This window comes from Protomyctophum bolini (assembly GCF_963924005.1).
Source record: "Protomyctophum bolini genome assembly, chromosome: 16".
Taxonomy (NCBI): Eukaryota; Metazoa; Chordata; class Actinopteri; order Myctophiformes; family Myctophidae; genus Protomyctophum; species Protomyctophum bolini.
This window is the reverse complement of record NC_137877.1, coordinates 21,698,314-21,716,718: the sequence shown is the minus strand read 5'-3', so window position 1 is coordinate 21,716,718 and position 18,405 is coordinate 21,698,314. Positions and strand designations below refer to the sequence as shown.

The 18,405-nt window shown below is 41.4% G+C and overlaps 1 protein-coding gene across 4 annotated transcripts in view; it reads left to right on the top strand.

Annotated features, from left to right (window-relative positions):
• The window catches only part of ahr2 (aryl hydrocarbon receptor 2), a 71,987-nt gene that overhangs the window by 39,704 nt on the left and 13,878 nt on the right, over positions 1-18,405 (top strand). For 3 of the 4 annotated variants that reach the window (XM_080785862.1, XM_080785863.1, XM_080785864.1), the window contains exons 3-7: positions 4,144-4,247; positions 6,682-6,771; positions 15,878-15,998; positions 16,595-16,722; positions 17,341-17,543. In XM_080785862.1, coding sequence (XP_080641988.1) covers positions 4,144-4,247; positions 6,682-6,771; positions 15,878-15,998; positions 16,595-16,722; positions 17,341-17,543 — 646 coding nt within the window. Of the gene's footprint in view, positions 1-4,143; positions 4,248-6,681; positions 6,772-15,877; positions 15,999-16,221; positions 16,247-16,594; positions 16,723-17,340; positions 17,544-18,405 lie in introns of those variants that run through there. The other variant, XM_080785865.1, reaches the window with a different exon arrangement.

Genomic DNA, 18,405 nt, shown 5'->3' with positions numbered 1-18,405 from the left:
TCTCGATGTGCTGGGACGACCCAGAGCGTTTCGACTGGCCCTGTGGTACGGTGGTACTAGTGTTGCCATGTCCACTTATTATAGGCGACTTTGGGCTTGTTTTTTCTGTAACGTCGCTTGTAAATATTGGTAGTTGCGGGTTGCGTTTTTTTCCGGGGCTTAATCATTTCTAAAGTGTAGTTGCTTATTTGGACTTGCTTCGTAAAGTTGTTTAAACCGGGAGGCGGACTATTTTCCGACAGCATTCTAGCCGACGGGGCAACGGTCCGCTCCGCAGCGGGGGGACCTTCGCTGCGATGCGAAAAAGCGATGGTCCGACATGCACTGCTCCCGTGCTTGCGGTTAGGGTTAGGTTAGGATTGAGGTTTCGGATCAATATGCTGTCGGAAAAAAGACCTGCACCCGTTTAAACCACTGGTTCTCAAACATTTTCATGTCAAGGACCCCAATTTCTCCACGGAACCCCCTATCTAAATATGTTGTGTACCAGATTTGTGTTGAAATGTTTCAAAAAAATATTCTTAATTTTTTTTCGAGATTTCTTTTGAAAATGGCAGATCTATAAGCTCACAATGTGTAGATCTGCTATTTCCAAAAGATTTGTATTTTGTACTTTTACTCAAGTACATTTTGAATTCCGGACTTTACTTGTAACAGAGCATTTCTATATTGCAGTATTGATACTTTTACTTAAATAAAATAATGTGAGTACCTTTTCCACCACTGGTGGTATACACGCCCGTCCGTTCACATTGGCATGAAAAATTGAGACAGAGCGCCACTGGAGCCAAAACAAACAGCCGAGCGCTGAGTGCCAGTTGTCGTGCTTGGCACGGGCCCTACCGCTCTCCTTCTCTCTAGAAACGCCAGATGCCAAGCATGGAATAACAAAACTCCCTCCTTGCTGACACTGGCCCGGGAGGCTTCGCCGTGCCACCAACAACATATCTAGGATCGCTGCAGCCGCACCTCTCTGTGTAAAAGAGCCACGGTTCTTTCATGCAGCGCAACGTTATAGGGGCCCTTTGCCAAAAATATAGTCTTTTGTAATCTCTTAACTGGAAGTGGTTGTCTAAACAGGCTTTGTTCCCTGACTGGCAGGGGGGAGGAGAGAGAGAGAGAGAGAGAGAGAGAGATTTACTTAAGTACAACTTAAGTACTCAGTATAGGCCTGTATTGAAAATGTTACTTCATTAAAAGACCAAAGTATTGTCACGTCGCTGCTGTCGGGCAGAAACATCTTATCTCCATTTTTTCCCACTGTGAGCTTGCCATTCTTAAATTATAGCAACATATATAAGCCTGTCAAAATGAGCTCTTATAGCATGATCTTACACAGCCAGACACTGGAACGGTCATTTAGAATGACTGCAGTAAGTGTGCTGCTGAAGGCAACACAAAGTCCCATAATTATCTGAGGGAAGAGATTGGACTTGTCTTGTTGCCTCTATAGAGGTCACAACTTAAGTACCACCATGGGCATGGTGCATGGCGTGAAGTGAAGTCGCATCGTCTAGTGAGATAAGAATTACTGGCAATAGACTCAAAGTGTCAAATCATGCACTGCCCCATGCTTTTCAGTTTGGAAAGTCATAGTCTCATGCCTTTCAAGAAGTCACATACGTTTTTGTACATTGTGTACCGGCTGCAATTATCCACTGAGATGACACCCTTTCTGTCTACTCATGCTGCGTCTCATTGGTGAGCTTTGGACAGTTCAGAAACCTGCCTACCAATGACATCATCAGTGTGGATCGATTCCAAGCTAACATTGTTCTTGCATGAATAATAAAAACATAAGATAAGTTTGAAATCTTGTTTGAAATTACAAAACCTCCTACCGAAGTATTAGATATAGGCAGGTTTCTGAACTGTAGACAGAAGTGGTGCATTAAGTGAGGACCAATTACATGAACACAGATTGGATACAGGTGAAGTAAGTGGTGCCACAAACATATTCTTCACCTAAACAACTAAAACAGTGATATTCCACTGTATAACTATGTGTTACTGTGTTGCTGTCTGAGATTGATTAGCAGGAATGCTAACATTTGTGTTGCCTCCTTGCCGGCCGTGCCAGTAGAATGTTAGAGATGTGACGAACAACAGCCTAACGTCAACCTCAAAAGCCAACAAAACGTTGCAGTCAAAACTCTTGACATAAAAACAGGTTTTTAAAAAAAATGTTTAATTCGCTATTGTGTTTCTTTGATGCAGTATAAACTATTTTTCATAACTTTACTTTTATTCTGCAGGCAAGCTGCAATAAATCATGGATCCTTTTTTGTCTCAGTCCAGCAAATGCATGGCATGCCGATATAAAATGTACCTCGTTAATATTCCAAAAATGTCCTGGAAGCTGGCAGTTTCATAAATCGTCGCTGTCGGGTGAAAACCTCATATGTCTAAAATGCTGTCGTTTAATATGCCAATTGATGTGTGTAACGTGCCACTGACTGACTCGCCTGCCAGTGAGAAGCCCCTACCGGGAGGACGTAGTATCAACCTCCAGCTTCCCTCCCCCAGGGGAGGCCAATTGTCTGGGGGACGCTCGACCAAGCCCACCACCTCTGTGGTGGTGAGCAGGAACTTTACCACTGCTCCAACCAAGCAAAACGTTATTGTTGTGTTTTTGAGGGATGCTAGCCTCTCCTATGCCCGGCTTTGTGTGTCTGTGTGTACCCATAGTGATGATTTGATTGGCTGAGCACCCCATAGTGATGATTTGATTGGCTGAGCAATGTACGTATTGAGGACAAAAAGGTCAGGAGGCCAATTGTGATTGGCTGAAATGTGGTGATGTATGATGATAAGAGCGCCCCTCACTTCACACGAGTGTTTATTTTTTAAACAATTTTAAATAGTGAAAATAGCAGATCTGTAAGCTCACAGCGCCTCACGATGAGCTTTTAGATATGTTATTCTCACAGCTTTTGCGCAACACTCTTGTATGATAATGAAGTAGTAGGGCAGCAATTGAAATAAATATGGAGATTTCAGCACCACAGCAGTCTCATCTGTTTCCACTCTGCTCCCAACGTGACCATGTTGGCATGTTTCATTCAAACAGAAACACAGTCAGGGACAACACTTTTAATTCTAAAATCTTTATTTTTTAGCACAGCTAACAGACTAAACAAGTATAGCCAGCACTGCCTACAGTACATCCTCCTGCAGATGTGAGAGAACAGTATCCAACATTATGTCACGCAGGAGCTAGCATAGAGAGAGTGAATGAGTGACTGAGTAAGAAAGAGAGTTGTGATCATGATGTGTGGAATTTCCTCGCAGTGCCCATGATTTTTATTTAGCCGATGGCAGGACTTGAAACCGGTGGGGGGGGGGGTCTCTCGTGACGTCATGGGAGTTGTTTTGAACTGGCAAGTCGAGCTAACCCCACCCTGTATCGCACTGCTCGCTCGCCCGCCCACCCGCTCAAAGGGGAAGGAATGAAGACATAAAGGCAGAGGAGAGCAATGATAGAGGGATGGAGAGAGGGATGCAGAGGGGATTAGAGCCTTCCTGAGGAATCACATGCAAAGTCTTTTTTAGTGTTAGGGCTCCTCCTCTTGTGTTTCAACTGCCGTGTTCAACTTCAATGCAGCTATATACACCAGATATTGTTAGATGTTGTAGAGAAGTGTCATTCTGGAAGTGGGATGTACATTCGACCACAGTCTGGAAGAGGCATTCCTTACCAAGGTTCTGAAGTGCCAACGTCTCAGAGATGCTATTATATTATATTGCTTGGTTACAATGCCCCCATTGGGTCCCGGTCGTGTGTGTGTGTGTGTGTGTGTGTGTGTGCGTGTGTGTGTGCGTGTGCGTGTGCGTGTGCTTGCTCGAAGCATCAAGGCTGTTGTTACCCCCCACCCCCTTCACCACTCCAGGGCAGAGTCCAACGATTTGGCAGAGAGTGGGTTTTGAGAACGTAGAATAGTGTCCAAAAGAATAAAGAAGGGGGGAGGAGGAAGAAATAAAAGGAAAAGAAAGAAAAAATAGAAAGAAAAAGATGTATTGGCTGTATTGCTTTACGGCTTTGCGTGTTAATGTGTTGTATTTCTTTCTTTCTTTCTCTCTCTCCCCCCACATCTCTCTCCCTCTCCTTCCTTCCCCTTTCTCTCTCTCCCTCGTTGCCTGCAGCGACCATGAAGAAAAGCAGTGTCATGTTTCCCGCTGGAAACAACGGCCTCAACACAAATGGGATGGACGCCACACGCTTCTCTGAAGGGGATCTGTTGCTCCAGGTACTGCATTTAAACGCACCCAGCCAACGCTATAATTCCGTTTTACAGGGAAAGTCATGGCTAAGTTAAGATGAGGTGTGTGTGTGTGTGTGTGTGTGTGTGTGTGTGTGAATGATTTTATCTGGTTTCAGTATTTATTGATGATGAATTCTCTCTATTATTAAGGTTATTGTAGCGGAGAATTTGTATTGGGGGTGAGGAGGGGGGGGGCGGGACAAGGGTCGTGAGACATGGCCAAACATTTCTCGTGGTCCCCAGCCAAAGATGTTCAGCATTTTTGTTTTTTAAATAATAATAAAAAGCAGAAGGAGTAGTTTTGCAAGCACATCGGAGATCACACAGGTTCGATGGGAGATCACACAGGTTCCATAGGAATGAATGTACCAAAAACGCAATCACGGACATTTATCACAGACGTAAAGTATTGTATTTACACATAGATGCATGTGTATTGTGTACCACCCGGGAATTGAACCCCCGTCTCCCGTGTGGAGAGGAGACCGACATCAAGGAGAATTCGCCTTTAGGTTAGTGGTTAAGATGGACATAAGCACACATATCACTGCACTGTGCAGTAGTTTGGCTCAGTGGCTGTATTGGACAAACTGTCTCGCAAAGTCAAAACTTTTTTTACAAATCCAAACACCACTGCAGTCAAGCTGTGTTCTGTCCTTGAGCAATACGATAATGAGCACTCATTGGGAATTGCTCTGGATACGAACAAACATCAGCTAAATAGCAAAAAGATGTTTAAAAAGACACACACACACACACACACACACACACACACACACACACACACACACACACACACACACACAGGAGTGCAGGGTTCCAAAATAAATTGATAGACACAGGAGTACAATGTAAACAGACAGAAGTGCATGTTATTTCTGTCATCTGGGGTACAATTTTAGGCATTTAGCGGACACTCTTATTATCTGGAGACATTTACAGAGTGCAAGGCCGGAGTATAGAGACAGACAGCAATGGACTGGACTGTACTCAACAACAGCAGCATACGTGGTCGAGTAAAGCAAATATGTGCTACAAAGTGGCTATTGAGCATGTAGACATTGAAACTCTAAATGACATATTTGCGAATACGCAAATCACATGCATCTATCTAAACATGCACACAGTAGCATACAGTAACATGTCAACATCGTCTTTGATGGGTGGAAACCTAATTTTGTGCAAAACGGTTACTTTTTTTTACTTTTCAGCATTCATCTCATCTCTCTCGGCTAAGGGGTCCTTGGCCTGAAAAACGTTGAAGGCCCCTGATCTAAACAGGCAGGGGTCAGTCGCTATAACCACGTTCCCAGTCTTGTCTCGTCACACGAGGGTAAAGCCTGGGGAAAAAAATCTTCAGCTAAAAGTGTCCATAGGGAGGGGGCGGGACTTTTGTTTTGTTTTTGTGTCTTTTTCTTACTTATTTTCTTCAAGACCAATCACAACAGGTTTCTTGACCTGGGAATGTAAACAGATCTGCACGGGATAATGCTAACTTCCTGTAGGGCTTTTAGGGCGGTACTTCCTGTCCTTTAGGGCGGTACTTCCTGGGCTTCCGCTTACAGTAAGTGGCGTTGAGCAGCCGTTGTTAACGGCCAGACAGACACACACGCGAGGTGACTTTCATTCTCTACTGCAACTGTTTGATGTGCGACTTGAATTGTCCTTTGTCACGCTGTGTAACGCTAAAGCAGCGGTGTGGTTTTAAATTTGTATATATATTTTTACACATTTTTATCCCCATTTTTGTCGTTATGCCAAATAATTCCTTCCCACACACATTTCTGCGTTGTGGGGACAGGTGTCACCACCTCAGCCCGTAGGAATACATGCAGAGATACCCTCCCCATTCACCCGGCTTCCCTCCCACGAACACGAGTCAATTGTGTTCGTATAGACTATACGGTCTACCATGGTAGATTTGAACCAACAGCCTCTGCGGTGGTGGGCTAAGTTGAGGTTCTTCTCAGATCCTGTCATTTGACACGATCTATGTGTCTCAATAGAAGAGCAAGGAGTCAAAATACAGCCACCCCAATTGTATAAGTTAGTTTTTATTAACATACTCCACCATACAGATTGTATAAGTTATATACTGTACTATACGATCGCTGCGACGCGCTGTGAACTTGTAGATTTTCAGAGCGCAATACCCAAGCGTAACCAAACATAAAATGACTATTCTATTTTCAGCATGCTATCAAGGCACCACCAAAATACATTCATGTCAACACACAATCAACTGTACATTTAGTCGACTAAAATCTTATGTTATTTAGTCGACTATAACTAGACTAAAGGTAAAGCATAAAAACTAAATAAAGTTTTGTTCAAAAGACTATGACACAGCCCTATATACAAATCTGCTGCCAAAATACACTTCACCTGACTCAGTGAACGTGTTGTCCTCTCTGTGCAGGCGCTCAATGGCTTCGTGATGGTGGTGACAGCTGATGGCCTCGTCTTCTACGTCTCCACCACCATCCAAGACTACCTGGGCTTCCATCAGGTAAGGTATAACACCTGGCTGCCCATCCAACTCTTGTTTGTCTGTCCTATCTATCTATCTATCTATCTATCTATCTATCTATCTATCTATCTATCTATCTATCTATCTATCTATCTATCTATCTATCTATCTATCTATTAAAGCTAACATCCCTGTGCTGGGGGAAACATAAACATTCATCATTGACGTGTGCTCGTATAGATGCTATTTATCGGTGAAGAGGTTGTTCTATAGCAGACCTAGTACAGAGCTGTCGTTCTTGTAAATTAACTTAAGTAATGCAGATTAAGCAAATGGACAGGTAACCAAATGGACCCACAATGGTCCATTTCGTTTCATTTTACACTCACAAGAGTTAAAGATCTATAAGAGTCCATTTGGTTACCAACTGTCCATCATTTAGCTGGGTACCACCTGGAACCCCTCAAGGACCACTGCTTGATAACCACTGTTATAGCAGAACCTTAGCATCCCTTGTTCTGGGGAGAACATTAGCCAACAATAGCCCATCTTTGAGCTTGTCGATCGGCTATTTTCGGAGAAGAGATTTAGTACTAAAGATTATAAGTGGTTAAAGAATGATTTGCATTGTTATAGTATTTTCTTTTACAGAGTTTAACTCCCACACAAAATAAAAATGTTAAGACATTAATAGTCTGAAATGAAACACCAACGGCGTCTAGCACATAATTTGCGGGTGCGTCCCCCTCTCCATCAACACACGAGTGCATCAGTCTATATGCTGTGTTTAATCTCCGTGTCTCCAGCGATCCGCCACGTTCCCCCAGCACAATACAAAGTGAATCACTCTCTGACATGTAGATTGACGAGTGCATTTGAAATCAGGAAATGGATTAGCATGGAGCAGAGTGGCAGTAAATTTAGGCATTAGAGGCTGGGATGAAACAGGCTTTTGTTGAACGTCTAACGTTCTGGATGGCTTGGCTCCTTTGAGAAATATAGCCCCTCTCGGTGGAAAACAGAAATGCCAAGGGCAACATTTGTAGTTAATCAGTGCTGCAAACAGAGAGAGGGCCCCATCCTTCGCTCTCTCACAGACGAGAACGAACAAACGGCTCCGGTGCATAACTTGGGATGAGTCCAAATTGTTTTCCCGTTTCAGCATCAAAGAAGCAAATCTCTGCCTCAACCACCTGTTACCTAACCGAAATAGTTAGGTGTTGAAGGAAATGTCTTGTAGCAAATTTGAAGTTGCGTTTTTGCCCTCTCCTTGAGATATACAGTATATGGGTGGGTGACGTGACATGGTGTCCCTGGCTGTCCTCAGTGTCACTCATGTATAAATAAAACATATATTTGTCAAAAACCTTCTGAATATTGTGCAGGACATTATGCTCCATGTGAACATACTCAAGATTAAAACATTTCATTCCTCATTTCTTCAGAATTTTCAACCAAACACAGCAAAAATCATATGGTGCGACTGTCCCGGCCTTGTTTCTCAAAGTAGGAACTTAAATAAAACTAAAGAAAAAAATGCTAAAATTATTTTTTAAATTCCATAAATATAATATAGATGTCTATTTGTGAGCCTAATCTTTTCAAAGTCCAAGCATAATGTTTTCAGTCATTTCTGATCAAAAAGATTTTGTCCCCCAAACCAAAATCATATTGTGTGACACCATTTTGGGACATTTCAACAGGCAATTGTTTGGACACCCATTGGGATAGAGAGGTACTTCTTCAGTAAGGCTGTTCAGCACTTGCATTACAATAGCATGACAGGTGTCTGTGGTGAATTATCATTTTAACCTTTTCATGAAATACGATCTTGTTGGAACGCTGACCAATGCGACTCTTCCAAGTGTCTGTGGGTGTGACACCTTTTTCATTAAAAAAGCTAAAGGTATTAGATTTTTTGGTCATAATTACATGTAAATATATGTTGCTTTGTTATAGCTAGCATGTTGTTAGAATGCTAATGTGTAGCTAGTAGCCTCAATGTTATGTTAAGTGCAGAAAACGTAATATGGTGTGACACTTTATCATAATGGTGTGACTGTTTTCCTGTCACGCCATATGAGTTTTTTGTCACACCATATGGTACAAACTGTATTTTCCTACAGATATAACAATGAATAACAAAGTCCCATGCTTCTTTTGTCCATTTAAACATTTGTTTTAAACATTTTCACCTAAAATCTGCAACTATCCACAATAAATTGTGTTTAATTTCGTTTTATTCAGTCATTGCCATGTTATTCAATGTTAAAGCAATTTTCCTGTTGCTGTTTTTCATGAGTAATTGTTAAATCAATCTGTAAAGTTCAGTACTCACTAATAAGTAGGTTAAAACACAGTTTGCTTTGAAAAATGAAGATATGATAATACGGTGTGACACTAAATCATTTGGTGTGACGTTCCAAATAGTGAAAAAAATCATACCTTTATTAATGATGAAACCATTAATGTTCATGGATTACATAGCAAATAGTCTAAGGAAGAGTCACAAATATTTCTGTAATTTTAGAGAAAGTTTTGTCACAATAAATACAAAATATATTGAAAGACCGATAACATGGGCCTCACATTGAGTGTTGATTACGGAAATAATATACAGATTTAATACATTTTCACAAAACTATAGTGGATTACAGGTTAGTTATGATAAAGGACTTTGATAAAGTGAGCAACTTAAGAAAGGTGTACTCCATTTTCATTTTATAAACAATTATTGTCATGTCACACCATATGACGATTTTAGGCACAAGTACAACAAAATGCTGAATAAACTCTGATTCCAATAAAATATCTAAAAACAAAATATGTTTCCATAAAGATGAGAGTGAGTAGAACAAAAGTAAATCATTTTTATTCCTGTTATTTAAAGGTTTTAAAAAAACACTTTTTTTGGGGTGTCACGTCACTGACCCATATATGTTTTTGCTTCTAGACAAAGGGGAGATTCCATCGCTTATGTGCAGGGATGGTCCGCCATGAATATGTAATCTACTGCACCGTAGCACATGTGGTTCCCATTATCTATGCTTTCTTTCATTATCTCTATTGCATCTGTACTGCTCCGCGGCAGAGCCCACAAGAAAGTCTGAGAGCAGTGCTGGGGTTAGGCTTTCATCTTCTCTTCTGTCACTGTGATGCTGTACTGTAATGTATACTATGCAAGCTAAGCTAGTTGAAAACAACAAAACAGGAACTCGTCTTGAAGAGAAATACAAATAGAAACATTTTATAACAGTAAATGAGAAGAAGATAAAAGTGCAACTATGCTAAAATGTTTTGTGAAAAACAATGTTTCACAAACACAGATATTTGATGTCCCATTATAAAAAGGGATGTGTAAATAATATGTTACATTTGCATTAGTTGACTAATGTATTAATTGACTAATATATTTTGACTCGATGTAGTGGTGAAAAGCAGTGAAGAAAAAAAACGTGACTGTTGAAAAGGCAAAAAACGCAGATCTATAAGCTCACAAGAGCTGGGCTATTTTTACTACTGTACTTTTCCGCGACACTCTTTAACGATGACCTCCTACGTTTGTACATTTAGCTTTTTTTAAATTAGCTTGTAGATCGGCTACTAGAGATTTGGTATAGAGGGGAGAAACAGGAGTTGACCTAGCATAGAGCTTTGGGGGCGGCCAACTCACCCATCAGAATGTGATTTCTTCCATTAATTTCTTATACTTATTTTACCAATGCCTAAGCTGTAATGCTGGACGCTACTCTCCCACTGCCAACCTGGGGAGAGCCCCGAACTGAGCTCATGCTTCCTTCAATGCATGAGGAGTGAGCAGGCCGCTTCTTATCACCTGACAGTTTCCCCGGCAACCAGTTTATTTCCCCTCCCATCAAGTGCCCCAGCTGACCAGGGGGAGGCAGTATAGAGACCAGGATTACTGCATGTTTTTTTGTGAGGGTACCTACCTCAGGGGGACACGGGGAGAACATGCAAACTCCACACAGAAAGACCCTTTTGCCCCAACTAGGGTATGGGCGCTGAGAGAACAACGTTATGAGCTCGCAGGTCTGTTATTCTCGGCAAAGCATGAAACGGAGGCTATACTCTGTGGACACACTGCTGCTCAGTTGTCAAGGTCCTTCCAGCTATTGCTGGGTGCTGACAGCTCTCCACGAGGCCCCTCTCTCTGTCGTCACTGGAGCCAGTCAGTGTCTGCTGCTCCATAGCCGTCCCACGCAAACCAAGCCAGCTCTCTGCTAGAAAGAGAGAGAGCGAGAGAGGCTTTCCCCCTCTGGCGCTGCATGCCCACGCATCACATGCACAGCACCACCCCATGCCATGCCGATGTCCTGCAGACCACTGATTATTAACCCTTTAAAGTTCACACCAAGAAAGAAGCAGTGGAGGAAAAAATAATCTTTGCATATTTTACTTCCTTTAGGCAATAATAACAACAATCAATTTTGTTTTTAATAACATACCCACCAGTTATTAAAATATAAGCCTCTACCGGACGGTAGAGATGTCACTTTGTGGTAAACGTGCAAGCTAAACTAAAGTAATCCAAAAATACTATTTGCTATGAATAAATACAACCTCTGCTAATTAATTGTTGTTATTATGATATATTGAATGTGTTTTCATTATAATATATGCTGAAATTGTGCCATAAGTATGATTTTATTCCTGTCAAAAAATGCTTGAATTTGGTAAAAGGCAGTAATGCCAAGATAATATATTGACAATTTATAATGGAAAACAAAACAAAATAATAACTTTTGAACATCCACTGTTTACACAGACTAAATAATTTTACAGTGCAAGAAACTGAACTTTCACTACTTCTACCATAAAGTGACAAACAACCCGTTTGGTAGAGCATGTTTTCTGATTTTATTTTATTTTTTATTACATATCATATATCAAGTTACATAATCATGTTCAGTAACATCTCTGAGATGATGATTTGCCAAAGAAATCGTCTCACCTTTGAAACTATGGCAAAACAGAGCCTAGATGTCAGGAGTGATTTCTCTCCTTTCCTCATTGCCACCTGACTTGTAAAGCATGGTGTGTGAAGCAACAGGGCCATCTAGTGGATATCTTTGGCATAACACACCTCAACCGAATGGAAGAAATGGCTCAATCAGGTAGAGTTCAGTTTCAACATTGTTTTCAATGAGTAATAGTGACTTAAAATGTGCTCTACCAATTGGTCAATTTTACTGTTAAAGGGTCCATGTTTTTGACAGGATATCAAATATCTTATTACTTAAAGTAGTAATAGTAATAATAGTATATTGATACTTGATGACAAGCAAAACAAGAAAAAGCAATAACAAAAAATGTAAACAGAACTTTTTTGATCAGAAACAGCCGATCTACAAACTTGTTTAATCTCTCAAGACAGATTCTGCTAACAGCAGCACCACTGCCCTAAACATGTAGTGTTGTTAGTATAAGTAGGAATAAACACAGAACCCACTCAGGAGGAAGTGGACTAATAAAGGGTTTCTTTACCAAATGGGTCTCCACATTGAAAGCTTGTAGATCTGATCTGAACAACTTTTAAGTGGATGGTCATCAGTTTGAATGCATTAAAAGAACACAATTGCATTATGTTGCATAATCGCAGATACAGCCGTCGTAAAAAAGAAAAAGAAAAGTGTGATAGATAAGATCATCCAAAAAAGAAACACGTCATGAGTGGCTCCCATGATGAGTCCCATGATGCCACAGTCGTACATCTAAACCAAATCATAAGATGGGGGAAGAATCTAAACAGCACTCTCTATTAGCCTGGCTTGGCCCCATACTAATATCACAGTGTAATATCACAGAATCTAAACAGCAGTCTCTATTAGCCTGGCTTGGCCCCATACTAATATCACAGTGTATCTAATCCATACTAATATCACAGAATCTAAACAGCAGTCTCTATTAGCACGGCTTGGCCCCATACTAATATCGCAGTGTAACAGTAGTCTCTATTAGCCTGGCTTAGCCCCATACTAATATCACAGTGTAATAGCAGTCTCTATTAGCCTGGCTTGGCTCCATACTAATATCACAGTGTAATAGCAGTCTCTATTAGCCTGGCTTAGCCCCATACTAATATCACAGTGTAATAGCAGTCTCTATTAGCCTGGCTTGGCTCCATACTAATATCACAGTGTAATCCAGTCTCTATTAGCCTGGCTTGGCCCCATACTAATATCACAGTGTAATCAGTCTCTATTAGCCTGGCTTGGACCCATACTAATATCACAGTGTAACAGCAGTCTATATTAGCCTGGCTTGGACCCATACTAATATTACAGTGTAATCCAGTCTCTATTAGCCTGGCTTGGCCCCATACTAATATTACAGTGTAATCAGTCTCTATTAGCCTGGCTTGGACCCATACTAATATTACAGTGTAATCCAGTCTCTATTAGCCTGGCTTGGCCCCATACTAAAATTTCAGTGTAATCAGTCTCTATTAGCCTGGCTTGGACCCATACTAATATTACAGTGTAATCCGCGAAGGCGGATTACTTTCTTTTCACCAGAAGATTTGCGTCTGGCCACTTCGAGGCTAAGTCTACAGCAGTAGAGCTTTAATTTTGCAACTCAAAGATCTATGATTTGGGCGATGCAAATGCACGCACGCACGTAATGTTCCAATAAAACAGGAATATACAATGAAAAGCAGTCTCTGGTAATGCAGTTTGACAACGTCACGTTTGATGTTAAAGGTGTGCGTGCGCATGCTTGTGCGCGTGCGTGTGTGTGCGTGCGTGGCAGTCAGAGCCCTGTTTATTCAGCGCTCCCAACAGCCGAGGCATTGAGGTACACGCCACAAACCACACACTACCTCTTGTTTTTATAATTGAGCTGTGTGGTATAGGGCTGGCTTCTCTGCACCAGAGTAACTAAGTACATTTACTCTGTGGTGGAAAGTAACTTAAGTATTTACTCAAGTGCTGTACTTAAACGTATTTCCAATTTTCAATATGTTATGGTTCTACTCCACTACATCTCAGAGGTATATTGGCTATTTTCAAAAGATTGACAACATTTGACAACTTGTGAAATGGAACATTCTGCACATGAAGTTTTTACTGTAATAAGTAAAAGTATCAATTCTGCAGTATAGAAATACTCATTGTGCAGAATGTCCCATATCACAAGTTTTCAAATGTATACAATCATTTAGAAAATAGCAGATCTACCAGATCTTGTTGGTCGGCTATTTTCAAATGGCCTAAATGAGGTGCCTAATGTGTGTTTTGTAATAATAATCAAAATCTACAAAGTAACTAGTAACTGAAGTTTTCAAATAATTGTAGTAAAAGTACAATATTTTCCACTGAGATGTACTTTGGTGGAGTAGAAGTAAAAGTATTGAAAATTGGAACTACTCAAATAAAGTAAAACTAATAATGAATGTACTTAGTTACTTTACACCACTGTGTATTGGTGCTTTAAGTGCGGTATGTCTTAGTAATAGAATCTGAGTAGTTCTTCCACCACCACCATTGACTGCACCAGAACAGACCCAGGCCGCAGGCTGGGACAGGACCTCCAATAGATGCAAGCCTTTGCGCCCCTAGGGTTCGTTGGGCTTATAATAACAGACATGCTTTTTCCAGGACTTTCATAAACAGAACTTCTTTAAATATACCGTAATGCATATTATTCTGAGGTCCACACAATAATTTCCTCTTTTTTTTCCCCTTCTCCTCCCCATACCAAATGTGAGTGGTTTGTATTAGTTTTCCATTCGGTCAAGTCGTTTGGGGACCTCTTCCTCCCCCACCCAGCATGGCGTCTCTGCCGGCTGGAAACCTCACATGTTCAAAACTCTTTCTTTTTAGGATTGATATTCAGAAACGGCAAATGTAGCAGATCTACAAGCTGAAAACGTGTCACTTTGCGCCGCGTTTCGAGCTTGCAGATCTGCTACGTTTGATGCTTTTGCACTGTTGTGTGATCAAGTAGGGCGCTAATTTTACGAAAAAACACAAAAGAAATATGGAGATAAGAGGTTTCTGCCCGACAACAACGATGTACATCGCCCCTCGGAATGCGTCACTCAGTTTGCAAAAGTCAACTTGCGCAAATGTTTCTGTACTTCCCCTTTTCAGAGACCGAACCATCTTGCCAGATTCTTAACTTGGGTCAGACACCGATCCTGATTTTGGTAGTGAAGATCGTCTGTTTTTTACCTATATTATTGCGAACGCAGTGAGCACTTACTATGAGACCTAGCAGATCATGTCTGTGTGTGTGTCTGTCTGTCTGTCTGTCTGTCCCGCTTTTGTGCCCATATATGGAGCTGAGTGATTACGTCACCATGACTCAGCCATAACCATATAAGGAGTCCCCAAAGCAGCTAGTACGAGCTGCGTTCGCTTCCCGCGTTTGCGCGTCTTACTGGTTATAGTTACCGGTATATTATCTTGGCTAAAATGGCAACATTTTTTCATCAAATTGTAACAGTTAAGATTTTATTAATGTTTACTTTTTGAGAACATTATACTCATGCGTAAAACAATAGATAACAATAAACACAAAAAACTTTTTTTTCCTACCACTCGTTAAGCCCTATTAATTAAAATAAATCATAAATAGCAGATTATCATTTTCACCTATTATTATGACATGAGCAAAATAGTGGAAAGTGGATACAAAAACAGGACTTGTTTCTTTGTTTTACCGTCAATAAAAGTCGAAAAGAGGCCCATACATCGGCCTGACCAATACATTGGTCTGGCTCCCTGGGGTAATGCATCACTCAGCCCTATGCAACAGTGTGTCTCTGTACTTCCCCGTTCACTGTCCCTGTCTGCTTTCTGTAGACTGCTTTCAAACCGCAGCGTGTGCCAAGCTCAGGAATCATTATCGTTGATTTGACCCACAATCCAACCCATTGATGCTGAGTGCCAAGCAGGGAGGCATTGGGTCCCATTTTTACAGTCTTTGGTATGACCCGGCCGGGGATCGAACCCCTGACCTCCCAGTTTCAGGGTGGACACTCTAACCACAAGGCCACTGTCTGGTGTGTAAAAGCAGGAGGATAAATACTCTGTGACAGGCTGACCAAAGTGTTCAAATACACTAACACTAGTATGTACGTATGCGTTGTGTTGTGTGCCCCCCCCCCCTCCCCCTGCAGTCAGACGTGATCCACCAGAGTGTCTATGAGCTCATTCACACAGACGACAGGGGCCTGTTCAGACAGCAGCTGCACTTCGCCCTCAACCCCAAACCCTTCACCCAGGAGCCCGGTTCAGATGGTAAGATGTTTACACATAACGGTAAAACCCAAAACCCTTCACCCAGGAGCCCGGTTCAGATGGTAAGATGTTTACACATAACGGTAAAACCCAAAACCCTTCACCCAGGAGCCCGGTTCAGATGGTAAGATGTTTACACATAACGGTAAAACCCAAAACCCTTCACCCAGGAGCCCGGTTCAGATGGTAAGATGTTTACACATAACGGTAAAACCCAAAACCCTTCACCCAGGAGCCCGGTTCAGATGGTAAGATGTTTACACACATCTTACCATCTTACACAAACCTACAAATACAAATACTCTGTGTAGCTTTGGATCTTTGTATCTTTTGCATCTGCCCGTGTGAGCGCAGCATTAGCCTCAACCTCAAAGCCTACTCTACACCCATACAGGAGCCAGGGTCAGATTGTAAGATGGACAGAACTAATCAATGTACACGAAAAAGCTTGTTGACCGGAGTTTGTTTACCGGTCAACCCTCCCGGGACCATTTTGTTATTTTTATTTTGTTAAATTATCCAATGTGTACACTCGACACATACACTCAACCTTTTGCAAAGAGCATTTTATTTTATTTTATTTATTTTTTCGTCAGCTATGCCAGGTAGCAGTGACACGGTGAACTATGACCCTGATCGTCTTCCCCCGGAGAACTCCTCCTTCCTGGAGAGAAGTTTTGTCTGTCGCTTCCGCTGTCTCCTGGACAACTCCTCTGGCTTCCTGGTAAGACCCTACCTCACCACTATTGATGTCCCGATCATGTTTTTTTTCCTCCTGATCCGATCCATATCACAATAGTACAATATCCAAAATCACAGATTATAGCCAGTCTAATATCATGATATGTATATAAGATTGATACTAGGGATGTCCTGATCAAGTTTTATTTTGTTGTTGCTCCCATCTGATTCGATCATTTGAAAATGATGTGATCGGCCCCCGATTTCCGATCGCACGATCTGATCGGGACAACCCTACTAGTCACCACATATTATTTATTACAATGATCAATATGGTGACCCTACAGTACCTCACCGCTATTGAAGTCCCGATCATGTTTTTTTCCCTCCTGATCCGATCCATATCACAATAGTACAATATCCAAAATCACAGATTATAGCCAGTCTAATATCATGATATGGATATAATATTGATACTAGGGATGTCCTGATCACGTTTTCTTTTTGTTGCTCCCATCTGATTCGATCATTTGAAAATGACGTGATCGGCCCCCGATTTCCGATCGCACGATCTGATCGGGACAACCCTACTAGTCACCACTCACCACGTATTATTTATTACAATGATCAATATGGTGACTCCCTGTCCTACCACCACCAGGCCATGAAGTTTCAAGGGCGGCTGAAGTACCTCCACGGTCAGAGCTGTGTGAGCGAGGACGGGACGCGCATCCAGCCACAGCTGTCCTTCTTCTCGGTGGCCATGCCCGTCCAGCCTCCCTCCATCCTGGAGATCCGGACCAAGACGCTCATCTTCCAGACCAAGCACAAGCTGGACTTCACTCCCATGGGCATCGACAGCAGGTGATGATGATAGCCATTTGACCCATTAAGACCTGAGGCCCATTACATACAAATGTCTTGTCTAAATCTAAATGTCTAAATCTAAAACTGTTTTCTGAAGAAAAATAAATCACTGCTCAAACCTTTTCATATCAATAGCTATATGCATTTGGCCTCCGAGCCCTATCTCAAACATATTTTGTTCCAGGGACCCCCAGAATATGAATATGAGATTTTCATACAAAATAATATCATAAGTAATTGACAATATCACAAGTATTTTTGGTCGATTTGTTGATATAATAGAAATAAATTAATCGCCCAGCCTTAGCTTCTAGTGCGGGCGGTCAGTGTGTATACAGTAGTGCATACAACAACAGCAGGCTGTATACTAGTGATTTGAATGGCCTAAGATCAAAATCAGCCAAGACAACAATTTAGGCAATTTAGGCATTTCTTATCCAGAACAACCATACAAAGTGCAAGACCAAAATAATTTAAATGAATCCTTGTCAACAAACCGTCAAGTACTGAGAGGACAAAGAAAACAATTAAATGCTACAAAGTTACCTGTAAACATCGGACCAAATCTAAAAAAGACACTTTGCATGTATGGTCAAGCAACAGTAAAATATCTAAAATAGCCAACATCTGCATATTATAACTAACATCAACTGAGAAAAGTATGGTAACAGTTTACCTACTTATAGATTACTAGAATTTCGTGCCCGCTTCGCTTCCACAGCCTAATTACTAAAGGATTGTGACTGTGGGACAGACATACAGTCTGACATACAATAGGCTACACGTGTGCACAGTTAATAAACAATGACCTATATGTCCAGAGTTCTTAAATTAACATAGTTGGATTTTAACAGAAAGA